The sequence below is a fragment of the Ursus maritimus genome, unplaced genomic scaffold (assembly GCF_017311325.1).
Source record: "Ursus maritimus isolate PB19 unplaced genomic scaffold, ASM1731132v1 scaffold_34, whole genome shotgun sequence".
In the NCBI taxonomy this organism is placed as follows: domain Eukaryota; kingdom Metazoa; phylum Chordata; class Mammalia; order Carnivora; family Ursidae; genus Ursus; species Ursus maritimus.
This window is the reverse complement of record NW_024426008.1, coordinates 13,253,346-13,276,712: the sequence shown is the minus strand read 5'-3', so window position 1 is coordinate 13,276,712 and position 23,367 is coordinate 13,253,346. Positions and strand designations below refer to the sequence as shown.

The 23,367-nt window shown below is 41.7% G+C and overlaps 2 protein-coding genes across 2 annotated transcripts in view; one reads left to right on the top strand and one right to left on the bottom strand.

Moving 5' to 3' along the window:
* NMRK1 (nicotinamide riboside kinase 1) overlaps positions 1 to 16,242 on the bottom strand; it is a 21,165-nt gene extending 4,923 nt beyond the window's left edge. Inside the window, 8 exon segments of the mRNA XM_008690966.2 lie at positions 2 to 18; positions 1,966 to 2,072; positions 2,695 to 2,766; positions 2,844 to 2,991; positions 7,630 to 7,678; positions 7,972 to 8,062; positions 12,660 to 12,722; positions 16,071 to 16,242. Coding sequence (XP_008689188.2) covers positions 2 to 18; positions 1,966 to 2,072; positions 2,695 to 2,766; positions 2,844 to 2,991; positions 7,630 to 7,678; positions 7,972 to 8,062; positions 12,660 to 12,688 — 513 coding nt within the window. The 5' untranslated portion in view covers positions 12,689 to 12,722; positions 16,071 to 16,242.
* Positions 16,243 to 16,641: 399 nt separating this feature from the next.
* Positions 16,642 to 23,367, top strand: part of OSTF1 (osteoclast stimulating factor 1) — a 48,985-nt gene continuing 42,259 nt past the window's right edge. Inside the window, exon 1 of the mRNA XM_008690967.2 lies at positions 16,642 to 16,738. Within this exon, the coding sequence (XP_008689189.1) occupies positions 16,705 to 16,738 (34 nt within the window). The 5' untranslated portion in view covers positions 16,642 to 16,704. The remainder of the gene's footprint in view (positions 16,739 to 23,367) is intronic.

Sequence of the window (23,367 nt, the reverse complement as noted above, 5' to 3'; positions counted from 1 at the left end):
TTGTTCCATCTAGGTAAACTGAGAAGGAGAAAGGAGAATGGTTCAAATGCCAACGGGCCTATTAGTACAGGATCCTTACTCTGGCACCTGACATCTCTTAAGAATACTAATAGGTTCAGGGGCGCCTGGGTGGTTCAGTCAGTTAAGTGGCCGACTCTAGATTTCGGCTCAGGTCATGATCTCAGGGTCACGAGATCAAGCCCCTTGTCCTCTTGCTCTGCCACCCCCCGCCCAAAAAGAATACTAATAGGTTTAAATAAAGAACACAAGACCTTAAACACTTAAAAAGAAGTTAATAGCCATTAAAAACAGAAATAGATTATAGTCAGGAATAACAGGTAAAGAAAAATTGGTTCAATGGGGAGAAATGCATACTAGCAGATATGGAAATTATTTTTTGAAAAAGAAAGAGTTAAATGGCACTCTGTATGTGGCCCTTTAGCAGCACTGAGAATCATTTAAGGGGGTGGTTCTCCAACTTACTTGTGCATTGGGATCACTCAGGAAGCTCTGTGTGGGTGTGTGTGTGTGTGTGTGTGTGTGTGTGTGTGTGTGTAAAAAGGTGATTTTTATTAAAGCACGGGGACAGGACCTGTGGGCAGAAAGAGCTGCCCCCATGAAGCTTCTTGAACCATGCAGGGGTCTGGGCTATTCCACGCATTCTGACTCAGAATTCTCTAGGCCCAGGAGAAATGTATTCTTACCCAAACTGGCATAGGTAATTTTGGAGAAAAAGTGGAAGTTGTATAGGTTAAAGGAAGAAAAGAACCCTTTAATGGGAAAACTGGAGACAAGAGAGAAGTCTGCTTGTTAAGAAAAGGATATACAGTTTGGAAGGGCTAGAATGTGGGAGGCAGGAACACTGGAGAGATGAGATTTTAGAGCAAGGCTGTCTATGCCTTAGTCTTCAGGGGCTTTGAAGTCTGACTTCTTGGAATTTAATCCAAAAAGTTGGAGACTCTTTGCAGGTATTTAAGCAAAGTGGGGACATGGTTAGATTGGCCTTTTTTTAAAGGTTTCATTTTTAAGCAATCTCTCCACCTAGCATGGGTCTTGAACTCCTAACCCCAAGATCAAGAGTTGCATGCTCCACTGACTGAGCCAGCCAGGCACCCCTAGATTGGCAATTTAGATGGAGAGGGAGAGCGGGGGACCCTCCACATCTCTTCTGTCATTCTGTTCTACATCCACGCTCACATAGCCAAGGGGATCTCGCTAGAACAAGAATTTGGTATTTACCATGTCCTTGTTTCAAACCTCTCTGTAGAGGGCATTTCCACTTCTCTGAGGATAATGACCCAAGCCCTTCACTGGCCTATGGCCTTGTAGAGTCTAGATCTTCCTTATGTCTCCAGCATTACCTCTCTCTCTTGGTTTTCTCTACCAAAAATACACCAACCTCCTTTCAGGTGCTCTTCATTCCTTCCTGTCCCTAGCCTTTTCATATACTGTCTGGGGTGGTCATCTGTTCCCCCAGCCTACCTCCCTTTGTCTAGTTAAACCCCTCACAGTGTGATTTAAGTGGCTTCCTCAAGGAAGCCTTCCCTGATTGTTGGCTCCCCCTGGAACTTGGTGTCACAGCACTTAGCATAGCTAGAAAGCATGTGCTCATGCAGCTAGCATCTTTCACGCCTGTTTCCCTGACAGATTGTTAGGTTGTAAGGGTAGAGGCTGGGTTTGTCTCATTTTTCTTAGTATCAACAGGGCAGGGTCTTATACACAGAAGGCATTCGATCAATACCCGTTTCATGAATGACCACCTAGAAGTTGACAGACTTTGAGAAGAGCCTTCGGGAGAGAAGCAGGAACCAGGACAGTCAATTGTGGAAGGGCCCAGAGTGTTCGGGCTTAAACGGTTCCTTTATAATGTAATACATGAGAAAAATGCCTCCTAAAAATCCTTTCTCTTGTGGACTTTGAGCAACGACAAGTGAAGGCCTTCTGTGGAGGAGAAAAGGTACTTACCAATCTCCCACGGGATGTCCTCCACTTCTTGTCTGTGCTTTAGATACATGGGCCACACGTGGCCATCAAAGTACCCTGGGACATCTGGAGGCTCATAGACCCTCGTACTATCAAAACACATGGGAAACTTTATGCGGACAGAAACACACAGTTGATAAAAGTAAAATAATAATGGTCAGGATAATGGGAAAATCACTGAGACTTAATCCAAACAGAATCAAGAGTACACATTTTAGATTCAACACTAGTTTCAAAGGCAACAAAACAGATTTAGTTTTCTGACCCAGACAAATTACTTTTGTAACTCACTATCATTCATGATTATCTCCCCCTACTTCAGTGCTTTGTAAGAGAATCAAGAGACAAATAGCAATGTAAATAATGACAGAGAACCTGATATGCTGGATTAAGCTTTCAGTTAATTCGTGTTCTTTGTGGCTGTCACCGAATAATGGCTCATGAATTTAAAATCATAATCAACATTTTTTTACTTAAAAAAATTTTATTTTTAATTGAAGTATGGTTGACACACAACATTATTAGTTTCGATCGTAGAACATAGGGATTCCACTTCTCCATACGTTCCGTTATGCTCACCACGTTAACTCCATCTGTCACCACACACTGTCACTACAAAAACCACTGACCCTACTCCCTATGCTGTGTTTCCATCTCCATGTAAACTGTGTCTCTTGAATTACAATCCACAAACACAATTTCGAAACTCACCTCCTCCTCCTCTTACATTCTTCATAAGGAATCGTCAGAAAGTATCTTCTGTTCCACAGAGTGTCCAGGGGCCTAAAATAACAGCGTCTTTAGTTCACAAAGCTTTCCCCCCATTCATTCAGAGTCAATATGAGGTTGAGGATGCTTACTTATAATTAAAGAGAAGGAAGCCTTCAACGATTAATATGGGAATTTCCTCGCTGCTTCCAGAGTGTGTTGATACCAGTGAGTGTCTTGGGCTTTCCATCCAGCAGGAAATGGCAGACATCATTTTTTCCATGTTAAGCGCTTCAAGCACTTCAAGCAAACATACAAAAACATGAAATCAATAAAACAAAAGGTTTATGATGCGGCTTTTTATGATGTGTATATCCAGGGCTCTGTATTAAAGAGATATAGAATAACGCTATTTTATTTACCCTTCAAAATACCGAATAAATATTTTAGACAAATATAATCTCTATTATTGACAAATTGGTATGTCTGAAACATTTCTAATACGGAAAATTTCAAATATATATAAATGTAGACAGTAGAATACAATGAATTCCCATGTCCCCATTACCAGCTTTGGCAATCATAAACTCATGGCTAATATTGCTTTATTTATAAGGTCTATTCCCTCCTTACTGTACAAAAGTTTAACATTTTTGGATGACAAAATATCTATAAACTAGTTAGAAAGATAAATGACATACTGGGGAAAATATGTGCAATGTGTTTCGCCAAGAGCTAAAATACGTACCTTCTTTTTTTTTCTTAAGATTTTATTTATTTACTTGAGAGAGAGAACGAGAGAGCGCAAGCAGGAGGGGCAGAGGGGAAGGGAGAAAGAATCTGAAGCCGACTCAGCACTGAGCACGTAGCCCGACGTGGGGCTCGATCCCAAGACTGTGAGATCACGAACTGAGCCGAAACCAAGAGTCAGCCGCTTACCCAGCTAAGCCACCCAGGCGCCCCAAGAGCTAATATGTTTAATATATAAAGGGCTCTTACAAGTAAATAAGGGAAAAATCATTAAAAATTTTTTAAAGGACACAAATATGTCCTTTTTAAACTCTAAAATGTGCATACTTTTTGAGCTTACAATTATAATTCTAGAAAATTATTCCAGAACACTGATTCTCAAAGTGTAGGACCTAGGCCTGCAGCCTTAGTATGACCTGTGAATTTACCAGGAAGAATTACAATTTCTGAGCCCGACTCCAGAACCACTGAATTGCGCCATCTGGACTTAGAGGCTTTTTAGTGGAAGCTTTATAAATTATGGATTAATTTATTCACTAGACATAGGATTATTAGGATTTTCTCTTTGTTCTGGTGTTAGTTTTGTAAGTTGCAATTTTCAGGGAAATTGTCAATTTCATTTAAGTTTTCTAATTTACTCGCAGATTGTTCATAATATGCTCTTATTTTTTTAATTTCTGTAGGATCTGTAGTGGTATTACGTTTTTGTATTTGATATTTGTAATCTGTACCTTCTCTTTTTTCTTGTTTAATCTGTTTGGGGATCAGTCAGATTCTTGAATTTGTAGGTTTATATCTTATGCCAAGTTTGCAATGTTTTACATATTTACTACTTTTTTAACACCACACTTTCTCTCCTGTCCTTCTGAGACTCCAATGATGTGAATTTTGGAGCTTTTGTTATTGCCCCATATTCCTGTTAATTTCTTTTCAGTCTATTTCCTCTCTGTTGTTTAGAAAGAGTAATTTCTATTGTTCTGTCCTCAAATTCACAGATTCTTTCCTCTGTCATATTTATTCTGCTTTTGAGCCCCTCTAGTGAGTTTGTTAAAATTTAAATTCAATTAATTAACCTACAATGTATTATTTGTTTCAGAGGTACAGGTCTGTGCTTCATCAGTCTTATATAATACCCTGTGCTCATTACAACACATACCCTCCCCAGTGTCTATCAGTCAGTTACCCCATCTTTCCACCACTCCCCTCCAGCAACCCTCAGTTTGTTTCCTATGATTAAGAATCTCTTATGGTTTGTCTCCCTCTCTGGTTTCATCTTGGTTCATTTCTTCCTCTTTTCCCCTATGATCCTCTGCCTTATTTCTTAAATTCCATGTATCAGTGAGATCATATCAAATAGGTAACATTTTTACATTTTAACTACAGGGAACAGGTTTCTTGGGACTTTTCTGTCTGTACCTATTAATGATACCACGTTGCACACCCCTCAATCACCCCTTCCTGAATATATGACAGGTAAGAAGAAAACCCAGAGAATCACAGTGACGTAATTCCTCAAGTCCCAAAGGCCCTAGCCAGTCTGTTCTCTTCTTTTTATCTTTGAGTCTTCCTTTGTTTGTTGTGTTCGATCCAAGATTTTCAATTTTAAGAGGGAGAAAGAGCAAGGAATGGGGCCAATCCATTTTAGCTGGAACCAGAAATACCATTAGTTTTAAGATATTTTCATTATCGTTCAGTTAAAAGTGTCTTCTAATTTTCACTGTGATTTATTCTTTAACCCACAGGATATATAGAAGTGCTCTGCTTCAGATGAAACATGATGACATATGGAATTTACTTCTAAAAATATAGAAAGAGAAAGTGGGTAAGGGCATAGATGAACTATATGGTCAAGACTGCATCATTTTAAAAGCTGGATGATGAATTCATGAGAGCTCATTACACTTTTCTGCCTACTTTTGTATATGCTTAAATTTTTCCAGAAAAAAATTTACAAACACTTAGGAGTTTTCCACTTACTCTTTTGTTACTGATTTCTAATTCAGTTCTCTGTGATTAGAGGATATCTCTATATTACTTCAATCTACTGAAACGTACTCGGACTTGCTCCATGCCCTTGCATATACCCTCCATTTTAGTTAATGTTCCCTGTATTAAGAAAACAAAAATGTGTATTCTGCTGTGATTGGCTACACCTTCTATATATGTCAGTTTGGTTAAGTTTGTTAATTGCGTTGTTTGAATCTGTTATACCCTTATAACTTTTGTCTGCTTTTTCCATTAATTACTGAAGAAGTTGTATTAAAAAATCTCCCATAATAATTATAGATTTGTGTACTTCCCCACTTAGTTTTGTCAGTTTTTGCTTAATGTATTTTGAGGTTATGTTATTAGGTGCATATAATTATTAGATTGTTTATCTTCCTGTTGAATTGACCCATTTATTTCTATTCATCTCTAGTAATAGTATCTCTAGTGATACTCTTTGTGTTTCCTTTGTCTGATATTAGTAGTTACACCAGATTTCTTTTCGTAGGTGTTCACATGGCAGATCTTTTTCTACCCTTGTCTACTTTTCTTTGTCCTAATATTTAAATATAGCTCTTGTAAGGTGCTTATAGTTGGGCTTTCCTTTCTTTCTTCTTTTTTTTTCAAACAAGCTTGACAATCTTTGGGGTATTTTAGTTCATTTAACTTAACATACCTACTGATATATTTGGCTTAAATCTATCATTTTATTCTCATTTTCTATTTTTCTATCATCTTTTGACTTAAGTTCTCTGTTTTTTATTTGACTTATTTTGTATTTATCAACTACATTTTAATGATTCCATCTATTTATAAACTTGATAGCTATATATCTTTAAATTATTCTTTTGGTGGTTATCATAAAGATTTCAGCATTACCGTGATTTATTTTAAATTTGTACACTTACCTAAAAATTTCAGACTTTTCCCTAAGATAGATTCCTGGAAGTGGGACACTTGACACGTAGCATGAATATTTTAAAGTCTTTGGGACATATCAATCTCCCTTCCAGAAGGGTGAGATCAATTAATATTCCCATCTAAGAGAGTTTTTGTTTTACTGAGCCATCATTAGATAATTAGATAACTGTGCCATCATCAGGTAATTATTGCTTTAAAAATCTGTTTACTAGGTAAGTGGGGAAAAAAAGTAATTTACAACTCTGACTACTTCTGAGATTGACTTTTTATTGTATAGTTATTAATCAAATAACCTTTTGCTTCTATGAATAGCTTATTTATATTCTTGGACATTTTTCAATTGGAATATTAGTGTTTTTCTTATTAGTTTATAAGAACTCATTTGAATTAGGAATAATTCTTTGTCAATTGTTGAAAACGGTTTTTCCTTGTTTAATGCTTACTCCGTAATAATCTTCCTCACTAACCATTAGAGGAGGGGACAAAAGGAAAAAAAATCCTGGCTGGAGCTCAAGACACAAGAACAGGCAGTGAGTCAAGGATTTTGCTTCTCTTAAAACTATCAAGTGTCTGTAAGAACTGATTACACAACATTTTTCCTCTAAGGTTGTCAAAGTTAAAAATAAAGAATGTAGTTTATGTCTTTTTAAGAGAGCTGTTTCTGTTGCCAGTTTGCATAAATACTCAGTGGTCATCTTGTTCATCATAAAAGTTGATAAGACCATTAAAAATAGTTTATTAGCATGATATTCTCTATAGGAAAATAAATATTTTCTGATGGACTTTTATAATCCTTTGGCTTCAGTGTTAGATTGGGCAAGGGAGCGAGATGAATCCATCTCAAAAATATTCACTAACCTTTATGAGCAGTGGAAAGAAGAAACCAGCTGCTCAGTGCACCTTGGTCACTGGGAAGGGAAGCTCCGAAGATGAGCTTAGAGTTTGCTTCAGGCGAGATGGCAGGGAGGGGGTGAGGGAAGTATCCTTAGTTATGTGCACCCCAGACAGGGATGAGAAGAGTACCAGCAAACCTACCTCGCTCTTGCCTTAGAAGAAAAATCTATATTGTTCCAATGTTTTCAGTCTTAAATATAAAGCTGGGGAAAAGGTTTCATTTATTTAAATAGTTGGACATAAATCAGAAACCTTTACAAAAGTATGTGTAAAGTACAGCAATATATTTAAGCACATTTTTGAGACTGTCTTCATAGACAGAAAAGGTATTCGGGTTTGAAAAAGAAAATGAACATTAGCAAATGTGTCACAAACTCATCTACTTACCGTCATACTGCAGAAATCCATTTGTATCTATTTCTATCTCCGACTTTGGCTGCAAAAAAGAACAAAGCACCCATCAAAACTGTCCAGTGCAGAAATGATACAATTATAGAATGAAGAAAGGCGATAAATTTACTAAATGCTTCGGATGACGAGGAGAAATAAAATCAGAGCCACGCCAATAAGTAATGCCATCTAGTGGATAAGGGACATTACTGCATGGAGCCTATCTTGACTACAAAAACTCTTATCCCTCAGCAGAGGCTTTTTGGATGTAATTTCATCAACTTTGCTACTAGAACTTTGTTGTGTTAAATGAATTATCCAAGGCGTTTTTATAGATACCTTAAAGAAATCATCCTGAGATATGACACTGCAGTTTGGAAGGTGTTTCTGCAAATTCTTAGCTAGCGTTGTCTTCCCGCCATTTGTCACCCTGAACAGAAAAAGGAAAAGAAAAAAAATTGAGCATACCAAGAAGGAAGATGCACTGTAAATGTCAATTTACACTGTAAATGTAAAATGTAAATGTAAAACATTTATTTTTAAAATTTTTTAAAAATATAAAACATTTTAAAGTGATCTTAGAAAAAGGATATTTAAAAACAATATGTTAATACCTAAGACGCAATTATTTCTTTCATAGATATGTTGGTAATACCATAGGCCTAAGTAGATCTACTGTAATCAATGAGGAGAAATAAACCGGAAAGGATGGAGGAGGAAGGTCACTAAGCACTGGGCAAGTAAACTGGGTAATACTAAGGTTTAAAATTACAGCTACTGTGTGGGAAGCAAAGAATGTTTTGTCTACACTGAAACATTCTCAAGGATCGTATGCAACACTGAAAATACGAGTAGCACATTTTCGTGCAAGTACGTCCATTTGCACGTGGCCGCTGTGACTTTGTTTCAGTGCCCCGTGGAGAAAAATGGAGGACTGGCTTATGACAAGCCATGGATTACGCATTCACATCTCCGCTGTGATGCCCCCTTTCTCCTTCATCTCTCTCCACTTTGGGCCAAATGGGAGGCCCCCTGAAGCCTGTCACAGAGAGTCAGTTACTTGTCCCGCCTGGCTGGACTGTGATGTTGGGAAGAACGGGGATCTTGACTAATTGCTCTGTGTATCTAGTTTTCCCGCGTCTAGCATCACGCACAGCACACGACAGGTGCTTCTACGCGGAGTCATTCAGTGAGAGCTTTTCCTTTAATTACAAATATAAGTAACAAACATCAGTAGTATTAATAGTACCTGTGGCTTTGTCACCACTAGAAATCATAGATACTTTCATACCATGGTGCAGGTGGGGCAGATATCTTGACGCATGATTGATATTCATTCTTATTTCAAATTGATGGCAGTTTTTAAACCCACCCCTGGACACTGTTATTCAATAAGTTAACGAAGAAGTGTATCTATCACAAAGCAACAATTTGTCTAAAATATTTTTATAACTTTATTTCAACATAACTGGTTTCCTTTGTATTCTTGTATTTTATTTTGTGCATTTGAAACCATTACTCTAAATCAAGACTTCATCATACCACCGAATGTTCACGGCACAAACTCATAACTGCATGTTTATCTGCAAGAACCTGTGTTCAGTCCCAGATGATAGACTGCAATGTATTTATAATCTAGAAAAGAAACTAATATTCATTCATCAAAATTGTTTACTGGCTGTAATTCAATTATTACCTAAATACCTTATACCTACGAAGTACAAGGAACTTGATTCAAAACTTTTTTCATTAATTTTTTAAAGATTTTATTTATTTATCTGAGAGAAAGAGAGAGTGAGCACACGCGGATTGAGGTGGGGAAGGGAAGAGGGAGAGGGAGAAGCAGACTCCCCGCTGAGCAGGGAGCCCCATGCAGGTTCAATCCCAGGACCCTGAGATCATGACCTGAGATGAAGGTGGCCGCTTAACTGACTGAGCTACCAGAGCGCCCTGTAAAGTTTTTTGCATTTAAACTTAGAATACACAATTGAGTAGGATACGGGCGATCTCCTTGAAAAGACAGAAGTGCCTGAGTGACTCAGTTGGTTTAGTGTCTAACTCTTGATTCTGGCTCAAGTCCTGATCTCAGGGTCGTGGGATCCCACAGGAAGGTCGGCTCAGCTGGGAATCTGCTTCCTCCTTCTCCTTCTCCCTTTGCTCCTTCCCCTGCTCAAGCTCTCCGCTCCCCCCCCCAAATAAATAAATCTATCCTTTTTTTTTTTTTTTTTAAAGAAAAGACAGGGAAGTGGGTGGGTATTACCCTTTGCCTTGAGAAAAGACTGGTATAAAATTTCTCCCTTTTAACAAAAATGTCTGTAATCTATACTGAGTTTCCATAGCTCAGATACTGAACTTTGGTTTAAAAAGAGAGAGTAAACAGGGCTAACTTTATTATAGTATGAGCTAACTTTATTTATTTATTTATTTATTTTTAAAGATTTTATTTAGTTGACATAGAGACGGCCAGCGAGAGAGGGAACACAAGCAGTGGGTGCAGGAGAGGAAGAAGCAGGCTTCCAGCGGAGCAGGGAGCCCGATGTGGGGCTCGATCCTGGAGCCCTGGGATGACGCCCTGAGCCGAAGGCAGACGCTTAACGACTGAACCACCCAGGCGCCCCAGTATGAGCTAACTTTATTCTAGTATGAGCAACAAATATGTCATTTTCTGGACTTATCTCTTTCAGATGATACAGTCAAACCAACCGTATTTAGATCCCTTCTCACTGACTTAGCTGGAGACAATGAGAAGCAAGCACTCCAGTGCCGTAGACTTGGAAGAGACAGACCAGACAGAAGGCAGTACAGTTCAGAGTCATGGGAGAGGAGTTTAACAAGAATTTTACAAGTCAGAACGGCACAAGTTCAAGCCTAGCATCTATACTTGGAATCCCGGTCAGGTGACACCTTAAGGCTAACTCTTCTCTTTCGGCAGCTCATAACCACCATGCACCACCAAGCTCAGGACCACCCTCATGGGCCCTCCAGCCTCAGGGCAAGAGTGCCCAGACACGTGCACGCTTTATCTTAGGAAAGAAAACGAGTAACTACTTGGGGCCACTTCCTTCTTTGTTCACAACACCCAAATAAAGGCAAAAGTCCTGGTCCATTTGTTTTTTACACGCCAAGAGACAGGAGGAGAGAGTGTATTTGGAACATGACAGTGGGCCAAGGAAAAGTTAAAAAGGATAACTGCAGGTACTTAAGAGGCAAATCCATTCTGTAGGAGGTAGATATTAATATTACCATTTTACAGTTGAGCAAACTAAGGACTGAAAGACTATATCCTTATACTACTTGCCCAAGGTAACAACTAGCAAGCACTGAGGATGGGATACAAAGTCTAACTCCAAAGCCCATGGAGCTTTTTTTCCCCCCAAGGCCCATGAAACTTTTATTTTTTAACATCACAGAATTCTGTGAGAATCTGATAAAGATTATATGCCCTTTCCCCAGAAAAATAAACATCTTCACACATGCATTCCATTTTTAGGAGGATCTTGAACGACCCTGGAATCCTTTGGAATCCCTGCTATTCCTTAACGTCTTAACTGAATGATCACATCACAGCATAGCAAGTGGTAAGTATACAAGGAAGATACAACACTGAGTCTGGAGGAAGACAGAAAGGGAGGAACAGAGGTTACTGCGGCTGAGTGTGGCAGGTGCTTCCCAGAAGCAGCACTAAAATGAAATCCTGGCCCTCTTCCAGGAAGAGACAGTGAAGGGGAGGCTTTCTTAGGGAGGTGTGGGTGGCCCCTCACACACGGGGCAAGAAAGCGTGAGGCAGGTGTCTACACCTGGAACATGGAGGAGAAGGGAATGTTATTCCTACATACGCAGAATGAAAGTTGGTTTGGATACTAGAGCTGACCTGGTAACTGCCTCCCCAGGTTCTACCCATTTCTGAGGTCTGGTTTGGACTGACCCCACTGTCAACTCCAGAGCAGGGCCCAGGACCTGCTGGTATCCCCTTGTGCCCCCCAAAGTGCAGCCAACTCTAGGATGAATCGAAATGGAGGAAGACACCAGGAAGAGATGGAAAGAAACGGAGTCTTCGGTGATATCGCTGAGCTCCTGTATCAAACCTTCCCTACAGCCTACATGCCCTGAAGCTAGTACATTTCTTTTACTATTTATGGATGGTCTTCATACACCCGGATATTCAGATTTTGCTCTAGATAACTGGAAACCACTGCCTATTGTTCACAAGGTGAGAGAATAATTAAACATTTCTGCGAGAAGATACAACTGGTGAAGAGGTATCTAGGAAAGGTTAAGAGGGGGAGGCTGGGATTAGGGAATGAGGGCCCGATTTAGGATGATGGCAGTGAATGCAGAAGGCAAGGCATGACCAAGAGAAGCAATGCAGAGAAAAATGGAACTTTGGTTCTGGTTAGACGGGAGCAAGACGAGGCAGAGTTCTGACACTGGATTCATTCCCTTGTACCTCTGATTACTTACTACAGTAACATAATACAACAATACAGTGATCTCCCCCAAATCACAAACGTTTAATCTTAACAGACTCAGATGTTTCATTCACTGGACCACACCTAGTGTGAATGTATTCAGAAGAAAGATGAACACAACATAGTACCAAAACAAACACCGTCCCCTGGAGCTGTTGTTGGTGTCTTATTTGCATGCATACCTCGGGTACCACAGGGAGGGTGACCCTATAATTTAGGGCACTTTTGAGAGAGAGGGGGGCATGCAACTAATAATTATGCCAGGGCAATCAGCACATCAGGATAATACGGAGAAAAGGTGCCTGGTGTCAACTCCAGAAAAGAAATGGTAAAGCAGGCAGATTTTGCTTACTGATGGTCCCGTTTCTCTGTTTAGAGGAGACTCTCCCACCTCCTGTTGCCATTTATACGGACAGCGCTATATATATTTGCCAGTGGCCTGCTCTCTTCTTCAGGACTCAGGGATCCTGACTCCACCATCCCCCACCACATCTACAGGAAACCACCCTCTGGACATCCTCAGTATCTCCACCAGCTGTTTGCAGCAAAATTACTCACCCACTGATTCCAATGACAAATGTTTTCATAATTAGCTCTGAAAATCACGTCTTCCTAAATTTCCTAAAATTAAAAACACAAAACAAAACAAAGCGAATGCTTATCATGGAGATGTCTAAAGAAAGACTAAAAGGCTAAAAGAGTCTTAAATTAGGAGGGCCCGCTGAGGGGGAAAGATGACCATGATCTCTGGGTAACCCCTACTCCTGGATTAGCCACACTTGGTAGGAGACCTTTACAAGGTACCAGCTTTTCTCTGCTCGACTCTATGGCTAAATCCAATGGCCAATGGGTGTGCGCTCAATAGGCCAAAGTCTCAGAGAACACACACTGCAGAGTCTCATAGCTCTGAAACTCAGAGTTTCAAGATTCAATCACCTAGAGATGACCCATTTATTTCCCCAACGCCAGGGAACCCCACAGAGCTCGCCTCTTTCCCTTTCTGAAATGGGGAAAACATCACTGCGGGCCAGAGGCAAAACGAAGTTAAATCCCTTTAAGGGGCTCACTCAAAAACTTAAGTCCAGGACAGACAAACTTTTTCAGAAAAGGGCCAGGTAGTAAATACTCGAGGTTTTGTGAGCCCAGGGGCAAACTGAAAGTTATTACGTAGGTACTTATGTAACAAGAGAGAAAACAAATTTCCACAATGTTTTTGACGAAAGTCAAAACCTAATAATTGGGTACAATTTTGTTGTTGTTGTAATAGACGTCTACTAAAGCGAAGAATGGAATTCCTTTCTTATTGGGTTAATATTTCTCTTACTGGATTTCAGAGTTCGTGTTCTCAATCAGAAAACGGACGGCAAACGTTCAGGCTGAGGGCCAGGTTACAGGCCATTGTTTGTTGACCCCGGATCTGGGGGTGGAGGGGGGTGGAGGGCAGTTTCACACAGGGCCCCCTGAGGTTCAGTAAAGCAGTCCTATGGATATTCTAATGAATCATTTTCACCTCTTTATGTGAAAAGGTGAAGCTCAGCTGGAGGGAACCTCAGAATAGTGGTTCCTGAGGGTTGCCTGACCCAACGCTGCTGTGGTTGGGTGATCAGGGACCTAAGCTGGGGTGGGCCGCTGGGATGAGTAGCCCCTGAGCCGGAGGCCCTCCCAGTTCCTATTCCATACCTGTGTCCTAGCAAGTTAATTTTTTTCTTCTTTCCAACTATTAAAAAGCACTTTATTACCAAGGGCAAAGAAAGGATGCTGCACGTGTGCTGGCTGAACTGCAAGGCTCTCATGTATAATGGGTGCCATTTTTATTGATGGATTATTGATGGCTGAGCACACTGAATGGCAAGGACTAAGGGTCCTCCTGCTTCATGCCACATCTGTGCAGACACGGGAGGATATTGTATCAATTACATAGCACGCAACTAACAAAGAGTGTGGCTGTGGCACTGGAAAGATGCTTGAGGCGTTATTTGGGTGGAAACTAGCAATTCCGAAACAAAGAGCGAGGGAGAGTCAAGAACCTAGTTATAAAATTGCTTGGGTTCAGGAGGGAATTCCCACAGTCAAATGCAAGTTTTTACCAAAACAGGAACCCTCGGTTCTCTATTAGTTAGCTAATAGAGAGCTATTACCCAAGACAGTGTTTGGGTAAATGTTGGACAGTCTATTAGCCCTGAATGGGTGACAATGTGGTGGGAGGGGTGGGGAACTGGGAGAAGCCCAAGCAAGACGGGTGCTGGGGTGAGGGTGGGCCTAGCAATCCCAGAAGTCATTTATTCCAAAAACCTCCTTGGATGCACAGGGCAGCACCAGGTGAACTCCAAATTCGGGGCTGGAATTGTCTACCTGCAGACCGCTTTGTGTTATTACATCTCTTCTTGGCCCCTTGAAGAACTATTTAAAAATCACACTTAAAAATTCGCTACCAAGAGGTGCCCGACTCCAAATATACACAAGCAGACTTCATTGAGGCAAAGACAAGCTTGATCAACTACAAACTTCAATCACTGGATGTCTCCGGAGAGAGGACCATTTGGACTTTGCAGTCTCATCATTCTGGGGCATCTGATAACTTGGAATATATACCACCGCCAATCTCGTGGGATATTTATGTACTTTATTCTCCCAATAAGTGCAAAGCTTTCCTCAACAGCAAAGTTCTTTGCATAGGGGAAGGAGAACACACTAAGATCGCCAAGGGCAAATCCCAAATGAACATTTTAATTTCTTTTTTTTACCCTAAGTAAGATAGGTTGTTGAGTCCTTTTTTCATTACTTGTATGTGGTTATTATGTGGATTCCACTGCTAAGCATGGTACATTTTGGACTCTAAACTGCAAAACGGTCAGAGGTGGTATGTGCAGAAATCAGCAGATTATAAGGAAGACAGCAGCTCTCATACAAACGGATGACAACATGCTAACCAATTGTTGTGCTTTTCAATGCATCTAAAGAGCAGTCTGATATTTTTAAACCAGTGAAATGTTTCAGGACTTCTCACTCATTTGCTTTATTCAACAAATATTTTGATTATCTTCTTCCACACAACAGGGAAGCCTTTTCCTACTATTGTTTAAACTTTGCCCCCTTTTAGTAAACAGAAATCTCCCACGGTTAGAATTTCTGAATACCTCAACCCGTGCCCCTTTCCTGTGGAATCACTTTTATCTTTCACTGACCCCCGAACAAAAACTTCCCAGCTTCATTTTAGATAGGCTCTCAGGTAAAGTTTTTTCAATTTTTCTTCCCTCAAACACGCAGCTGATCTATAACACTGTGCTATTTCGAACTGAATGCACGCTGCATTTCTTGTCTGCTCCGGCCCTCGCCTCCCCCTGGAGATTCGATCTGCTAGGTCAGGGGTCGACATAACTCCGTGAAATGCCAGATAGTCAGTGTTTTAGGCTTTGAGGGCAGCAGCTCAGCTCTGCTGTTCGGAAGAGAAAGGGGCTACAGGCAGCACAAAAGCCAATGAGCGTGGCTGTGCTCTAACAAAACCTGATGGACACCGAAATTTGAATTTCTTATCATTTCCACGTGCCACAAAAATCTTTTGATATCTTTTCAACCATTTAAAATGGTACAAAGCCATCCTGAGTTAGCAGGCCGTACAATTAACAGGTGGCAGGCGGGTCGTAGTTAGACCACCCTAATACTGGTGGAATAAAAGCCTGCCTCCTCCCGCAGGGATCAAGACCTGACCCCAACCCTGGTGACTTCTCTCCACAACCCATCTCTTGGAGGTAGTCTCCCATTTTAAGGATCATTACGGGGCGTTGAAGCAACACGCCGCCACGTACACACACTCCTTGGCAGGCCAGCTATCAGCCCGCTTAGGGCGGCAAGAGTCCGCACAAGGCTTGCAAGACGCAACCAGGTTCAGGCTCCAGCGCAGCCACACCTCGGGAGCACCTCCAGGCCTCGGGGGGCTGTGCAGCGCGGCCGGGTCGCGCAGGTACTCACCGGGCGCCAGTTCGAGCCCTCCCGAGCAAAGCGGCAGAAGCGCTGGCCGAACGTGCGCCTATCGCTGACCCGCCGCAACCCCCGAAGCTCGCTAGCCTAGAGGCTCACAGCCCCTCCCTCCGCGCCCCTATCCCGGCGGAGACGGCCCAGGTAGAGGACGCCAACCCAGGGATCGGTCTGTAGGAGGTATTTAGACTGAGTGGTCAAATTCAGACACAGAAAGAATAGTGGTTGTCAGGGGCTGGTGGGGAGGAGAGTGTGGGGAGTTATTTAATGGATAAACGGTTTCGATTTGGGAAAATAAAAAGAGTTCTGGAGATGGGTGGTGGTGGTTGCACAACAGTGTGAATGTTCTTAATAATGCTGAAATCTACACTTAAAATGGTAAAAATGGCAAACTTTACCTTACGTATACTTTACCACAATTAAAAAAAATTACTGGGGTTATCTTCAAAGGACACAGGAGGCATCGACAGAGGGCAGTTTGGCCATCAAAAAGAATAGCGAGGGGCACTTGGGTTGCTCGGTCGGTTAAGTGTCCGACTCTTGATTTCAGCTCAGGTCATGATCTCAGGGTTGTGGGATCTTGGGTTTTCCTGCGTGGTCTTGAGGCTCAGCCGCTCCAGGAAGCGCGATGTCGAAGCCGCCACCCAAACCGGTCAAACCAGGTAAGGGAGGTGCTCGCCGGGTCCCCTGGCCGCCTTGGTGCCCTGCGCTTCCTCTGCCACTTGGCAGGGCAGACCACGCACGTACCCGGCCTGGAGCTTCGCTTTCGGGAGCCGACCCGCCAGGATGGGTCGCTTTGTTGCGTTCGCTGCAGGGAGGGATCTTTTTGGATAGCAAGAGGATTTCGAGGATTTTTTAAAAATTTTATCTTTAAAGGGGAGTCGCCCTCGATTTTGCAATATAGTCATTCGCTGCAACTTTCTAGTGGCTGTGATGGCTACGTCCCATTGAAGCTTGACTGGAAGACAAGGGATATTGACCCCTTTAGGGGAGAAATATATATATCTATATGCCTTGAAATGGTCTTTTGGCCACTTCCTCTTTTTTTTTTTTTTTGTCGGTGTGTGTCAGTGTCAAGTTAGAGTTCTTGACCGGCCAGAGCGAACGGGAAGTGCGCTGTTTGCAGGGTGGGGTGGGTGAGCGAGTCTCCTTTGGGACTTTTGAGAGGAGCCGCGTTTGAAATTGCCCTCGGGATCTTGGGGGAAAACATTTATAAAACTGTAAGCGAGCTCGCGGGGAGAAAAATCTAGGCTGCGGCAGAGTTATCTCGGCTGTTGCTCTTCGGGAGTGTCACTTTATTATGCAGCACAAGTCCTTTGCCTCCGCTTCCCCCAGTGAATTTGCCGAGCTAAACTGGAGAGGGTGAGATTTCTGAATCCCTCAAAGCGCTGTTCTTGGCCGACAGTGTGTTCATTTTTAATTCTATTCTTAGCATATTTTCTGCGATAGGGAGACACGAGAATGTAAAAGGGACTGACGTATTTCCATTCAATACTGTAACAAACTCGTGCGTTCATTTAGTGAGTAATTACGGGAAACGTAGGAAGTGGAAGATAAATGGCTCTGATACACTCCGGGGCGTTTTCTTCCAATCTCCTGTAACTTCAGTATAGCACGACCTGAACTGTATCCATTTACATCAAATTTACAAGTAACCTTGGTTGCAGGCACTACACCTTTCATGATTATCTAGTTTTCTTTCTTCGCCATCATACAGTGGCGGTTTCAAGTCATTTTATATGAAAATTATGTACATCCTCTTATATATGACAGTCATTCACTGAGGACTTAACATTTTTTTGGTGGGCTGGGTGTGAGGGAAGTTGCTGGGACTTTGGCTTTGCTGTGAGCAAAGATGGGGTGTGGCTAGTAGTGGGCTCTGTGCTTCTTTATAAGTGAAATCTCAGGAGGAGTTTGCATTTTAAGTGCACGTGTAGGAGGTAGCTGCTTCCTGAATTCAGATGTAAATCAGGACCTCAAGCATCCAACAAAGCAGAGTTGTTCTTTGATGGCTAAACAAAGTACTTTATTTTAAAGAATGTCCTGAGAAGTTAGTTGTTCGAGAGGTTTTTCGTCTCTGGAGACTTTAAGTGAATTCTGTGCTGCAGCTGGAGGGGTATTGACTGTGATGTGGAAGTGTGTACATGAGTACTCGTGCGTACACCGGTTTGGTTGAAGGATCATACTGTTACCAGTTGGGGATACACTCCCAGAAACCATTTTTGTTGTTGGACAGCGCTGTTTTCTCCTCTTCAGCAAATCAGAAAGCAAAGGGTTGAAAATGTCTGCCATTTTAGAGACAGCTTTGACTCCACACAGATCTGTGAATGAGATCCAAACTCAAGGTCACCGTAGAAATTGGTTTGTTAGTCGCCGAATTTACAATGAGAAATATTACTTTCAGTCTGACTTGAAACACTGGGTGGCCTGGCTTAATTGAAAACAAAACTGTCTTATTATAGTACTGGTCCACATTTACTGTGTGCCCGGCACTGATGTAATCCCTTTACATGTATTAACTCATTTACTCCTCACCACAACCCTGTGAGGTCAGTACCATTATTGTTCCCATTGCACAGGCTGGGAAATTAAGGCAAGGCACAGAAAGGTTAAGTCACTTGCCCAAGGTTAGCAGCCAGGTAGGGCGGAGCAGGCAGGATTAGCACCCAAGCAGTGTGATTTAAGAATCTGCGTTCCTAGTCGTAATGCTGTTCTGCCTTCTGTCACCATGCAGCATTCACATGCGTGGTCCTGTGTATTTTAGAGCTGGTGGGTGGCAGTGGAAAGGAAAGTGCCTCTAGTCCTCGGTCAGATCTTCGGTCACAGATGCACATAAAGGTCACCCCCTGGTTGGTAGCAGTGAGGAGAGTGAGCTTTACTTTCTTGCCCTGCAGGCAAGATACATGGGTGAAAAATATCTGAAGCAGCTTGGACTTGGGGGTACGGGGTGTATTTAATTTTTGGTTTTTTAGTTTGTTTATACCGGGCCTCATCCCAGATGTGAGAGAGAGAGAAGAAAGAAAGAAAGAAAGAAAGAAAGAAAGAAAGAAAGAAAGAAAGAAAGAAAGAAAAGGAAGGAGGAAGGAAGGAAGGAAGGAAAAGGAAAGGAAAAGAGCCATATAGAGGGAGGGAAGAATAAGAGTCAACCAGAGGAAAGGTTAGCTTACAGACACGCATGTCCTAAGGTCCGCCAAGTTTCTAAAGGGTGGCTATAGTTTTGGCTCTTGGTTTCCAGCGTAAAGATAAAGGATCAGGGGTGCCTGGGTGGCTCAGTCATTAAGCGTCTGCCTTCGGCTCAGGGCGTGATACCAGAGTCTTGGGATCGAGCCCCACATCAGGCTCCCTGCTCTGGTGGGAGCCTGCTTCTTTCTCTCCCACTCCCCCTGCTTGTGTTCCCTCTCTCGCTGGCTGTCTCGCTCTCTGTCAAGTAAATAAATAAAATCTTTAGAAAAAAATAAAGATAAAGGATCAGTTATAAGATTCCTACTCTTCATAAGAATAAAATGTGTTACTTTCTCAGAGAAGAGTTATTTTAATGGCACTGAGATCTGAAATAAACTTCCCATGGGTTCCCTCAAAGTGTTGGAGTGGACTGCACATCTCTATAAGAAACACAAGGGGGACATCATAGTGGTGGTCCCTCTAGCTTCTTGAAGAGCAAGACCCCTACAAAATAGCATGGTTCAATACCACAGGCAGTGCTGAAGGGAGGGGAGCTAAGTGAGGGAGGACGAGGACTTAATGGAAGATTTGAGTAGCAAGGGACATTAAACTATAATGTGAGTAATGTATCTGTTGGGATGGTTGGCATCTATCCCATAAAGATACTGTTTTTTTTGCACCTTCCTGAGGTTATACCAGACTTTGGGTTTGTAGCCACATCCAAAATTCATTTGCTAAATATTCTTAATATATGCAGCTAATATTTTAGGCCTTGTGCTAGACATAGGGGTTCCCAGGAGCAATAAAATAAAGTCTTGTCCATGAAAGTATTGACAAAGTCTTGGCTCATGAAAGTCCATGAGTCTGATGGGGCAGATTTAGGTATCTGTAGATAATATCTTAAATTGACCCATATCTGTAATCGGATGGCTGATCCTACCCATTTTGTTAGGAAAAGTCTTGAAATTAAAAATAAAAGTAACATATTTTTCCCTCTTCTTTTTTTCTCCAAACCTCACAATATATATTTTTATTATAGAAAACTTAGAAAATACATAAAGAAAAAAACACATGGGGCACCTGGGTGGCTCAGTCGGTTAAGCATCTGCCTTCAGCTCAGGTCATGATCCCAGGGTCCTGGGATCGAGCCCCACATGGGGCTCCCTGCTCAGTGGGGAGTCTGCTTCTCCCTCTCCCTCTGCCCCTGCTCCTGCTCTCTCTCTTGCTCACTCTCTTAAAAAAAAAAAAGAAAAAGTATATAAAAATATACTACTTGTCTAGCGATAACCACTGTTTTCTCTCAGGTGGTTATTTTTCTTCAAATCCATTTCATTAAAAAAAGAAAATACAAATAATTATCCTCAGAATGGCATCTCAGTTTCAGTTTTAAGTGTTTTGCTGTTGATTGGCTTGTTTCCTGCTGTGGGTGTACTGTTGCCTACAGTCTGCTTGAGCAATCAGTTGTCACATTTTGACCTTTCCTTGCTTACTGATGTCTTTTTATAGGGTCACTTTCGGCCACTCAAGGTCTGTCATTGAAACTCTTCCCCTCTCATTGTTAGGTGTGCCACCAAGGTGCTCAGTCTGCTAAAAAAAGTGTTACAGTTTCATGGTCTTCGAGCTTGTAGTGTAAACGACAACTTGTGCTCTCACAAAAACTTTTTCTTAAGAGACTTTATTCTGTAAAGATGGGCCAAAGAATATTGAGTGAGATTTGGACTAGAATCATCTCATTCTAAGCCGGTTTGATAACCCTCCACTGTAGTTGGAAGCCTGATGTCTGTCTGACCTTGACCAGTTCTTTCAAATGGCTTATTGATTTTGGTGGTGGAAGTAAAGCAGCATAAATATTTTATGTGTCTTAGGAAAATAAATTCGTGGGACTTTGAAGAAGCAAATGTCAGTATTTTGGGTTCTTTTATATTTACAGTAAAAACATTATAAACTTCAAAGATGTCACCCATATGCTGCTTATATAACATTGTTGAGAGGATAAAAGGCTTCATCTAAAATGATCTGAGCTTTTGTGTATTTTTTTTCCCCTCCGAATAGATGAATTAGTCAAAGGTGAGAGTATGGGGTTGGCTGGAAATGTGCCCATGGATAGTGTCCTTCATAAAGTTCATGTTCCATTTATGCCTGGTGGCAGAATAAGGTTTGGGAAGCATTTTGAAAATTCCAGAATGATGATAATGATGATTATAATAGTCATAGTTAACATTTATTTGGCCCTAAGTGTTGGGTGCGGTGTGAAGCACTTCATATGCTCCATCTCATTTAATTATTCCAACTTCCCTGTGAGGTGGGTCCTAATATCCCCATTTTATGGGTGAAGTAGGGTTTAGTGAGGTTAAGTAAACCACTTAAGGTCCCAGAGCTAGGAAGTGGTTGGTTTGACCTGGGAATGGAACCCAAGCTTCAAGTGGAAGCAATGCTTTTTGGGTGGAGAAATCTATAAAGATTCCATTAGATTGGACCGGCTTTTGTTGGGCTGTCACCTTTATTAACTTATGCAGTTGTATTATTTGCAATTGTGTTATAAAACTCCCCTCTTTCAGTGCATCTGTATTAGACTATTAGACACTTTTTGAGAGTAGAATAACCTTTTATTGTCTTGTACCTTTGCAGCAGCTAAACTTTATATTCCTGGCATATAAATAAAAAGTCTTGATACATAATAAGTCTTTGTCTGGAAGAAGGTGGGGTAGGCCATGGTTGGGTACATCTTATAGCTTCACTGTAAAGCCCCAAAGGGTGGAGGCAGTATTCATCAGTACTAGTTCTGGAAATAGTGGGGTCCCCTCCCTCTTGTGTTTCACCATTCACACAGCTTGACTCTAGTGTCACTAGTGCTGTGAGCTTTGCTGACACACTTGTGTAAGGGAAGGAGAAAACCTTTCCTCTACCCTCTTATGTTCTGTATCTGGGTCCTGCAAATTAAGCTGACACAAAAATCAGATTAACAGAAAGAAAAGGCATACAAGTTTAATTGATGTTTTCAGTTTTACCTGCACAGGGGCTATGCAGAAAAGAGGTGAAAATCCAAAGAAGGGGTAGATTTGGAAGCTTGTGGGCCATTTTAACAAAGGGTGATATATTGTGGAGAAGTGATTAGACAAAGGAAAGAAGGGTATTGTTTTCTAGGGGCAGTAAATTGTGGGAAGGTAAATATATGGGAAAACTGGTTGAAGATAAGGGTTATTTTAATAAGGTTTCTTTATGCAGACACATTTAGGTGCTATCTGCATCTGATAATAAAAGTTCTCTTTCTTGTATGGAGGCAGAACTCCTTCACAAGGGTAATTTATGTCCTGCTTTTAGGCAGATGAGGTGAGGGCAGAGAGTTCTTCTGTGTCTGCCTTTTCTCAATTGCCCTGAGTTCAAAATAATTCCAAGTGGCAAACGGTGAGGTAGCGTATTCTGATCCCCTTTACCTCATACCTCATGTCCAGTGAAAACCATTGCCAAAAGTTCTACTCAATTGCTTAATGCTCAGGGGAGACAAAATACACGAGAGAGAGAGACGGAGGGAAGGAGATGGACAGAGAAATAATTTTCAGTGGGCTGATGTGAGTCATCACAACAAGATTTTCTGTCAGTTTGTCAGTACTTCAAAAAAGCTGGGCACCTGGGTGGCTCAGTCGGTTAAGCGTCTGCCTTCGGCTCAAGTCATGATGTCAGGATCCTGGGATCAAGTCCTGCGTCGGGCTTCCTGTTCAGCAGGGAGTCTGCTTCTCCCTCTGCCTCTCTGTCCTGCTTGTATGCTCTCTCTCTCTCTCTCTGGCAAAAATAAAGTTAAAAAAAAAAAAATCAAAAAAGCCGCCAAAAAAAAAAGATAATCAAATATATTAAAGGAGTTTGGGGAAAAAAATTTGGAATAATAGGACAGAGAGAGCGCCCCCTGTTCTTTTTTTTTTTTTTTAAGAGTTTTTATTTATTTGACAGAGACAGAGACAGAGACAGCCAGCGAGAGAGAGGGAACACAAGCAGGGGGAGTGGGAGAGGCAGAAGCAGGCTCCCAGCGGAGGAGCCTGATGTGGGGCTCGATCCCAGAACGCCGGGATCACGCCCAGAGCTGAAGGCAGACACTTAATGACAGAGCCATCCAGGCGCGGCCGCGCCCCCCCCC